Source organism: Pinus tabuliformis, chromosome 1_1 (genome assembly GCF_031772625.1).
Source record: "Pinus tabuliformis cultivar Carrire ecotype Pingquan chromosome 1_1, CPIR1, whole genome shotgun sequence".
In the NCBI taxonomy this organism is placed as follows: Eukaryota; Viridiplantae; Streptophyta; class Pinopsida; order Pinales; family Pinaceae; genus Pinus; species Pinus tabuliformis.
The window spans coordinates 817,033-827,274 of NC_142297.1; the positions used below are offsets into that span (position 1 = coordinate 817,033).

The 10,242-nt window shown below is 39.2% G+C and overlaps 1 protein-coding gene across 1 annotated transcript; it reads right to left on the bottom strand.

The window, feature by feature from the left end:
• Positions 1 to 1,077: 1,077 nt before the first annotated feature.
• LOC149211319 (uncharacterized) lies at positions 1,078 to 9,120 on the bottom strand. Its single transcript, XM_089393138.1, has 6 exons — positions 8,597 to 9,120; positions 7,274 to 8,498; positions 6,858 to 7,181; positions 2,517 to 6,753; positions 1,941 to 2,065; positions 1,078 to 1,805 (listed from the first exon to the last, which is right to left on the bottom strand). The coding sequence occupies exons 1-4, from the start codon at positions 9,118 to 9,120 to the stop codon at positions 3,310 to 3,312; spliced, it is 5,517 nt and encodes a 1,838-aa protein (XP_089249264.1). The 3' UTR covers positions 1,078 to 1,805; positions 1,941 to 2,065; positions 2,517 to 3,309.
• Between the last annotated feature and the right edge of the window lie 1,122 nt (positions 9,121 to 10,242).

Below are 10,242 nucleotides of genomic sequence, written 5' to 3' on the forward strand. Positions count from 1 at the left end.
CACTAACACGTTTCAAAGAATTTAAAACAACTGCTGTACAACCAGGTTGAGCAAATCTGTCTATACATTACACGTTTGCAGCACTCTTGTAAAAAGTGATTTGTATACACGAGTATAAGTAAAGTTAATTGTTTGACTTTCATACTCCTGTAAGAAATATTTCTTCAGCATTCAATAAAATCCTACTACCAATAAAAGAAATATTTCTTCCGAAGTTTACATAAATCCTAGTACCAATAAAAGTAAACCTAATTGCATTGTTACTTGAAGATTGATATGATTTTTGTAATTTAAGACTTATTTCATTTTATTTTTAATTGAAAGAAGAAACGCGTTTTACAGCTTAATCTAAAATATCCCGGTACATTTCACAGCTCAAGACAAAGATAAAACGAATGTTCAGCTTAATGTAAAATATCTCGATATATTTCACAGCTCAAGACAAAGATAAAAGGAATGTTCAGAAATAAAGTTAGGATGGCTCTCGATACAGAACGAATGTTCATGAATAAAGTTAAGATGCCTCTCGATATATTTCACGGCTCAAGACAAAGATAAGATAAACATTTACAAATGTGTATGAATATACTTAAGATGTCTCGATTTAATAATTGTTTGGAAATAATGGTAGAAGTGTCCTTAGACACGTAATTTTATTAATCAGAAAAAATAATTACATGATTTGATTTTGCAAGAGTTTACACCCAACAACCAAATACTCTTGCAATGAGCTATTTATAAACTCCTAACTAACTCTAATTATGGATCACTTATTAAATAACAAGTGTCCATTTACAATAAACATTATTCATCCCGGTACATTTCACAGCTCAAGACAAAGATAAAACGAATGTTCAGCTTAATGTAAAATATCTCGATATATTTCACAGCTCAAGACAAAGATAAAAGGAATGTTCAGAAATAAAGTTAGGATGGCTCTCGATACAGAACGAATGTTCATGAATAAAGTTAAGATGCCTCTCGATATATTTCACGGCTCAAGACAAAGATAAACATTTACAAATGTGTATGAATATACTTAAGATGTCTCGATTTAATAATTGTTTGGAAATAATGGTAGAAGTGTCCTTAGACACGTAATTTTATTAATCAGAAAAAATAATTACATGATTTGATTTTGCAAGAGTTTACACCCAACAACCAAATACTCTTGCAATGAGCTATTTATAAACTCCTAACTAACTCTAATTATGGATCACTTATTAAATAACAAGTGTCCATTTACAATAAACATTATTCAAACCACTTAACTAACCAATCTCCTAAAATAAAACTTGCAATGAGCTATTTATAAGCTCCATGTCCTAACTAACTCTAATTATAGATCACTTATTAAATAACAAGTGTCCATTTACAATAAACACTATTCAAACCAACTAGCTAACAAATCTCCTAAAATAAAACAAATAACGATCAAATATGCAAAACAAAATAAGCCGTGACATTTTACCTCTGCGCAATCTAATGCTATCAACATGTTGTTGAACCAAAATATTTAACTTTTTAACGTTTATGTCTTTATGCCCCTCCTCAAACAGGTGCCTTGAACTTGAACCGGCACGCATGTTTAACACATTGGCAGCTCTTCTAAGTCGAAGCAGCTGTCACTAACACCTAGTTGATGTCAAAGCTTTGAAGCTTCGTCAACAGCTCCAACCCCTTTATGCTCTTCGACTTCCCTATGAAGATGCCGCTGTCCTCACCTCTGCTGGTTCTTTTACTCGGAGAGTCCAGAACGAGAAACGACAACAATACGAGAAACGGAGTTTTGGAGGTTTGGCACTCTATAGACAAAAAGAGAAAAAACAACACAGATTTAATTTACAGCAGAATGTAATTAAAAAACTATAAAATTTGAATATTGTTTATCTCATTCAAATGCTCAACAAATTGAGCAGTGAGTATATACATTCTTGTACCTCTGGCTAATAATTGTTTCTTATGCCTTCCGCTAACTATTGTGTGTGTGGAAATTTCAAAAGACTATATATGTATGTCACCCCAGACCAAGATATAATATCCACAGGGAAACGATAAGTAAAACCTGCGATGGAATGTACACTTCTTAAACCATATATAAATAGAATTGTAAATAGAATTGTGTTTAAGCTATGAGTTTTACTAATATACATGCTAAATAGAAGTAAATCCTTGATAAGCTATTTAAGAAACAGAAAATAGTTTCCACTATACTAGATATAAGGTATCAGATGAATTTCCAGCTTGTTTTGTAATTATCTTGAATAGTTCGCTTTTTAGTCCCAGAGTTAGGGCTGGTGGCAAGAGTGCCTGCCATAAGCTAGGGAAAAACGTTAAGAAAAAACATTGAAGAACTAAATCAACTTTCTAACAACTTGCCTTCATCCAACTACGATGAATTGGCCTCCAGACTATTAAATAAATATATGCATGAAAGCTTACAATAAAGAGCAAAAATACACAGTTGAGAACGAACTGAACTACGATGAACTGAGATCGAACACATGGAAAAGTACCTGTTATTTGACTTTGTTCACAAAAAATATATGCAATTGTTGGCGTAGAAAACCCGGTTTCCGTTCCGTCCCTTTCTGGTAACAAAGCAACTAACACGTAATTCTGGAAGCTTTGTCAGTCGACACCTGTATGCCCTTCAACTTCCCACAGCCAAATGCCTTCAATTTCTCCAGCGACTTCAAATGTTCAACACCTGACTTGGTAACTCTTTGAAGTCAGAGCATCCAGAAACCTCTAGTTCTCGAAGCTTTGTTAACTGCTTGGACACCTGTATACTCTTCAACTTACCACAGCGAGATGCCAGTGACCTCAAATGTTCAACATTTAATTGCAACCATTCACGAACATTTAGTTCGTGACCGCAAATGTTCATCTTGCGACTTAAACCATTTCGGCAACAAAAGCTTTGTGAGCTTCTCCAACCCCTGTATCCTCTTCAACTTCCCACAGCCAGATATATTCAACCTCTCCGGCGACTTCAAATGTTCAGCACCTAGCAGCTCTCCGCAGTCAGAACACCCAGAGACGTCTTAGTTCTTGAAGCTTTCTCGGCACCTAGCAGCTGTCTAAGTCAGAGCAGCCAGAAACGTCTAGTTTTTGAAGCTTTCTCAACTGCTCGGACACCTATATTATATTCAACTTCCACATCCAGATGCCTTCAACTTCTCCAGCAAGTTGAATCTTCAATACCTGGAATCTCCTCTAAGTCAGAGCATCCGGAAACGTCTAGTTCTCGAATCCCGTAGCACCCGGACAGCTGTATGCTCTTCAACTTCCGACAACCAGATGCCTTCAACTTCTTAAGCCAACACATGTCTCCAAGACGTGCAGCTCTCCCAAGCCAAAGCATCCGGTAATATCTAGTTCTCGAAGTTCTCTTAGCTGTACCAACCCCCGTATCCTCTTCAACTTCCTACAGCCAGATGCGTACAATTGTTCCAACGACCTCAAATGTTCAACACCTAGCAGCTCTTCTAAGCCAGAGCATCCAGAAACGTGTAGTTCTCGAAGCTTGCTCAAGTGCTCGGACATCTGTATTATCTTCAACTTCCCACAGTCAGATGCCTTCAACTTCTCCAGTAACCTCGAATCTTGAATACGTGGCAGCTTTTCTATGTTAGAGCATCCGGAAACGTCTAGTTCTCGAAGCTTTGTCAGCTGACAACTTGACCATATCGGCTTCAGCTTCGCACAACCAGATGTATTCAACGTCTCCAGCGACCTCAAAGGAAGACCTAGCTCTTCTAAGTTGGAGCACCCAGATATATTCAACTTCTTCAGCGCAGTCAACTCTGTAAGACCTAGCAGCTCTCCTAAGTCAGAGCACCCAGAAACGTCTAGTTCTTTAAGGTTTCTCGAGCACATTTTTATCCTCTTCAACTTCCCACAGCCAGATGCCATCAACATCTCCAACGACACCAAATATTCAAGACCTTCCAGCTTCTCTAACTCCAAGCATCCAGTAACATCTAGTTCTCGAAGCTCTGACAGGTCCTCCAACCCCTGTATCCACTTCAACTTCCCACAGCCAGATGCATTTAACTTCTCCAGAAACGTAAAACTTTCAATACACGGCAGCTCTTCTAAATCGAAGCATTCAGAAAAGTCTAATTCTCGAATTTCAGGCAGCAGTCTAGACAACTGTATACTCTTCAACTTTCCGCAGCCAGACGCCTTGAACTCCCACAACGAGCTCAAATGTTTAAGGCCCGGAAGCACTTCTAAGTCAGAGCATCCAGAGATGTCCAGTCTTTCACACTGTGTCAGCTGCTCGGACAACTGTATGCTCTTCAACTCCCTACAGCCAGAAGCCTTCAATTCCTTCAATGAACTCAAATGTTCAACACCTGACAGCGCTTCTAAGCTAGAGCATCCAGAAACGTCGAGTTCTCGAAGGTCTCTCAGCTTCTCGGACACCTGTATGCTTTTCAACTTCCTACAGCTAGAAGCCTTCAACTCCTTCATTGACCTCAAATGTTCAACACCTGACAGCGCTTCTAAGCTAGAGCATCCAGAAACGTCGAGTTCTCTAAGGTCTGTCAGCTGCTCTGACAGTTGTATGCTCTTCAACTTCCTACAGCCAGAAGCCTTCAATTCCTTCAGTGAACTCAAATGTTCAACACCTGACAGCGCTTCTAAGCTAGAGCATCCAGAAACGTCGAGTTCTCGAAGGTCTCTCAGCTTCTCGGACACCTGTATGCTCTTCAACTTCCTACAGCTAGAAGCCTTCAACTCCTTCATTGACCTCAAATGTTCAACACATGACAGCGCTTCTAAGCTAGAGCATCCAGAAACGTCGAGTTCTCTAAGGTCTGTCAGCTGCTCTGACAGTTGTATGCTTTTCAACTTCCTACAGCCAGATGCCTTCAATTTCTCCAACGACCTCAAATATTCAACACCACCCAGCACGTCCAAGTTAGAGCAATCAGTAACATCTAGTTCTCGAAGCTTTGCCGCTTGATCGGACACCTGTATGCTCTTAAGCCTCCCACAGAAAGATGCCTTCAACTCCTCCAGCGACTTCAGATGTTTAACACCCGGGAGTTCTTCTAAGTCAGAGCATCTGGAAACATCTATTTTTTGAAGCTTTGTCAGCTGCTCGGACACCTGTATGCTTTTCAACCTGTAACAGAAAGATGCCTTCAACTCCTCCAACGACCTCAGATGTTCAACGCCCTGCAGCACTTCCAAGTCAGAGCATCTGGTAACATCTATTTTTCGAAGCTTTGTCAGCTGCTCGGACACCTGTATTCTTTTCAACCTCTCACAGAAAGATGCCTTCAACTCCTCCAACGACCTCAGATGTTCAACACCCTGCAGCACTTCCAAGTCGCAGCACCTGGTAACATCTAACCCTTGAAGCTTTGCCTGCTGATGGGACAGCCGTATGTTCTTCAATTTTCCACAGTCAGATGCGTTCAACTTCTCCAGCGACCCCAAATGTTCAACACCCAGCAGCTCTTTTAAATCAGAACATCCGGAAACATCTAATTCTCGAAGGTTTGTGAGCTGTTCCAAACCTTGTATGTTCTTCACAGCACAGCGAGGTACCATAAGCTTCTCCAACAATCTCAAATCTTTAACACTGGGTAGATCTCTGATGCGGTCAAACCGTCTACTCAACAGTGCTACTAATCGAAGCTTTGTAAGCTTCTCCAAACCCCATATGCTTTCCAGATTCGGACAATCAGTAACGAATAGCACTTCTAGTTTTGCAAGACCACAAAGGCCTTCTTCTATAGACCCCAACTGTTGACAGAAACTCAATTCCAGTTTTATAAGTGTATTTGGCAGTGTTCCAACTTTTGTGAGAGCATTACAATCATGGACCCTGAGATATTGAAGGTTGGGACATACACCTTGGCCAAATGATACCTCTGATACTTCTGCGCTTTGGAGGACTATGCGTTGGAGCTGTGGAAATGTGCAGTTGTCAATCGAAGAGTTGACTTGCCGTTTAAATGGCAGTTCCCTTATCGGACAACCAAGTCTTAACTCAATCAACTGACTTAAGAGTCCAACGGATTCTGGCAAACATTTCAAACTGTTGCACCCGTCAAGGATCAATTGCTTCAGGTTCCTTAGGTCACCCAGTGAATCCGGCAATGCTTTCAGCATAGTGGATCCTAAATACAGAACTTCCAACTTACTTAGGCCTCCAATTGCACTTGGCAAGTCCTTGAAGTTTGCATTCGAACAATAAAACTTTTCAAGGGACTGCTGAAGTGCTATCTGGGGAGGAATTTCTTCAATTTTGTTGCAGTATGAGAGATTTATGTTTTCCAATGTGCGAATATTTCCTAGCGTTTCACTGGAGATGGTCAAATTAGAGCAAGAATACAGATTAAGATATTTAAGACTAGTTAATTTCCCAAATGATTTTGGAAGCCTCTCCAATTTGCGGCAGTTCTTCAGATCAATATGTCGGAGGTTTGTTAAATTCCCAAATGATTTTGGAAGCCTCTCCAATTTGCGGCAGTTCTTCAGATCAATATGTCGGAGGTTTGTTAAATTCCCAAAAAGCTCGGGTAGTGACTTCATTTCAGAGCAGTTTAGTAGCTCTAAAGACATCAGCGACTCTAAATTACAAAACTCTTCAGGCAATGTTTCGAACTTAATTTTCCCCCTTTTCAAATTGACGTAAATCTTTTCCAGGTGCATCAGCTTCCCGATGGACTCTGGAAACTTCGAAAGAGGAGCATCCCTAATCTTTAACTCCCGCAATTGCGAAGGTGCCTGCAAAATGTTCACGCGCTTCAGCAGTAAGAAGAGAGCAGTGACAAGGATTTTTGGATTATCTTTGAAAACCCCAACAAACAAAAATTTTGACTCAATAATACCTGGTTTTCGCTTTGCCACAGTGTTTCCAATTCATTCCCGTGTACTTCTAAAACCCTTAAATTCTTCATTAAGATCCAAGAAGGTAGGGAAGAGCAGGGGCATTTCTCCCAGCGGAGCCATATGAGATTCGGAGCCTGCACCCTCCTCAAAATGCGTTCCAAGAGACCATCTTCAATATCAAGCAGCTGCAACTTACTCATTTTGTAGGATGAAATAGATGGATACTCGTCATCACCATCTTTATATTCAATAGGTGAAGTCAAGTCAACATTATCTTTATATTCACTCGGATGCATCCTAATTCCCCGCACTTCAGCCCTTACCTATTCATTATTGGAAAAAAAAATGAAGAATTTAAAAACCGTACACAGATTTTTATTGAATACTCTAGAAAACTAAATGATTGACTACTTACAGATGTTTGCTGCAACAACTCATCAATGGTATCTGCGGAAGGCAGAATACAATGCCGCGGTCCAGAAGTCTGCGCAATAGCTCTTCCTAAATCTCTTAGGTGTTCATGCATTTTTATCTTATTTTCACTGTCTACCTGGACAAGGCACCTATTCTGTAGATTTTGAAACCCCAACAATCCATTCCAACCTGAACCGTCCCAGATTCTAACGGCCATGTCCCTGTCTTCTCCCACGAAAAAACAGGCTATGTCTAAGAATATCTGTCTATCCTCTTTGTCGAGGGCGTCATAACTAATTTGAAGGCTTTCTTGTATGTTATTGGAGGCGCCATAACTAATTTGAAGGCTTTCTTGTATGTTATTGGAGGCGCCATAACTAATTTGAAGGCCTTCTTGTATGTTATTGGAGGCGTCATAACTAATTTGAAGCCTTTCTTGTATGTTATTGGGAAGCTTCTTTCTAAGCCTATCCAAGTGGGCATCCCAGCAAGTTATGTCGTTTTCCCCGTACAGAAGTGCCCCAAAGACTTCCAAAGATAAAGGCAATCCACAACAGGCAGTTAAAAATTTATCAACCCGATCTTTAAATTCTGGGGGTGGATAGGGCTGACTGAAGGCATGCAAGCAGAAGAGTTCCAGGGAATATTGTGGATTAAGGCCATTAAGATCATAAATCGACGACTTTTTTACTCCTGAAATTGTGAGAACATCTGTATCTCTACATGTAATTAGTACGAAGCTACTGGAAGAAAGAACATTTTCGAGATCAGGCAAAAGTGCATACACCTGATTTCTACCATCGACATTATCTAAAACTATTAACTTGGAGTCAGAGGATGAGAGATGCTCTCTAAGCATCTGTGTACCTTCATAAATGTTGTCTACAGGCAGGTCCAAATCAGTCAAGCCCTTTAGAAGTTTTCTTTGCAAAGAAGGTAAAGAGCTTTTACCTGCTCTCACATCATGTAGAAAATAGAATTTATCGTAATTCGAACTCTTCCTATTAAAGAGTTCTACTGCCAGTGTTGTTTTTCCTGCGCCACCCGTGCCCACGATCCCCACAACCTGGACTTTTCCGCTCTGCTGGTTTTTCAATACTTGTTTTTCAAAAATCTCTATCTCTTCATCCAAACCAACGGGATATCTGGTCAAGTGGCTCAGGGCAGGTTTTTTAACCTTTTGTAACACAAGTTGAACAATCCTTTCTACGAGTTCACCCTCGTCACTGGTTATTCACAACAATATAGAGAAACGGAGTTAGAAATACATACTGAAATACAATGGAGCTATGCACAAAACAATTCATATCGCTAGAGTTCTCACCCGTTACACGTCTCCTGGAGATCTAACCCACTTATACTTGCAACAGTAGAAAGGGCCTCTCTCCACTTTTGAATAGTGGCAGGATCGTGTCTCGGCTTTTCTTCCATAGTGTCAGAGTCGTATGTTTTCTTCCATTCCATTTTGCGCAGGGCTTTAGAATACACTCCATCTTTGCTCTGCGTCCGCCGAAGGTCAGCCGGCTGGATATGGTAAAAAACAGGAATTATTGGAGCCCCGGACTCCAACATGTAGAGGAGCTCATTGAGACACCACTCCGATGCTGCATACCCAGGGGAGAATATGGCCACATGAACGGAGGCCGTTCTAATAGCCTCTTTTATTTGAGATGGAAAATCGTCTCCAACTCGCAGTTCAGGCTTGTCTACAGAAAAGAGGCGATGGTAAAGATGGCTTGCGAGGGTTTTCTTCACATCAGGACCACGGTGACTGATGAACACGTGGTAAGTGTTGTTGCTGCTGGGAGATGCAGCCGTGGAGGTGGAGGAAGGTGACCTATGTGCCATTGAATAGGAATGAAGACAGGAATCAAGAGGATGAAGAACAGAGGTGTGAGATACGCCGCGCGCAAGCAGAGATTGGGAAGCAATGCTATCGATATGAAATCCTCTTCTGGACCAACTGAAGGACAAAGTACACACAACGTCTGTTCCAATTGCAAGCTATCTCTACCTTTCATAAAAAAAAAGTTTTCCTCTCACCTCCAAATTGACAGTGTTTTGGGGCACTCCATGTGGGATTAATTATTATTTCCAACACAAATTCGGTGGCGATGTCCGACTTGCACGTGGCAATGCAAGATTTGGGGAGATGCCAAAATTATTATTGTGCATTCTTGATTTTACTTAATTAAAAATAGGTAAAATACGGACAGTTTTAGAATGGTCCTTTCGAATATTAAATTATTTAAATATCCATGCAACTTGCTGGAAGATCAAGCCGTATATTGTCCATTCTTTATTATTTAATTGACTAAAATTAAATAAAACACCCGCTGCGCTAGATTGTGTATTTATTATATTAAATTATTTAAATACTTTGCCAAATTTCATTATCGTGAGTGTAATTTTTTTAGTTACAAATAATTGAGGATGGAATTAAAGTATTTAAAATTTTTAATTTATTTTATATGAGATATTCGGATGGAATCAAAGTATTTAAATTTTTTAATTTATTTTATATGAGATATTTTGGTGTTAGTTTAATTTTGAAATGAAATGATTTTTTTATTGTTTAAAATGTATTTTTCTAAATGTATAAATAGATTTAACATTTTGAAATTTTGAAATTCTTAGAACACTTGAATATTATAGATTAAAATTAGCCTGAAAAATACTTTAAAAAGTCATTTTCTATATAAATTAAACTATATATTTACAAAGTATATATATAGTTTATTCTTATTTGGATTTGCATTTATAAAGTTATAGTAAGAAAATATAGCAAAGCTATATATATTTTACCTTTATTTAGATTTGAATTTATAAATTTGTTGAAGGAAAATATAAATAGGAGTTGTCTTTAGTATGATTTTTTAGATTTTTTAGGGGACTGGAATCCGGCGGAAAATATCTCCATTTGTGTTATTTAAACTGGTTTTTTTTACTGTATATGGATTTAGCACCCTG

Bases quoted from the DNA above. Each gene is read 5' to 3' on its own strand.
- LOC149211319 (XM_089393138.1), bottom strand. From the start codon at position 9,120: ATGGCACATAGGTCACCTTCCTCCACCTCCACGGCTGCATCTCCCAGC. The intron at 8,499-8,596 runs GTGAGAACTCTA...GTGAATAACCAG, and splicing joins CTCCAGGAGACGTGTAACGG to TGACGAGGGTGAACTCGTAG. The intron at 6,754-6,857 runs GTATTATTGAGT...AACATTTTGCAG, and splicing joins TGTGGCAAAGCGAAAACCAG to GCACCTTCGCAATTGCGGGA.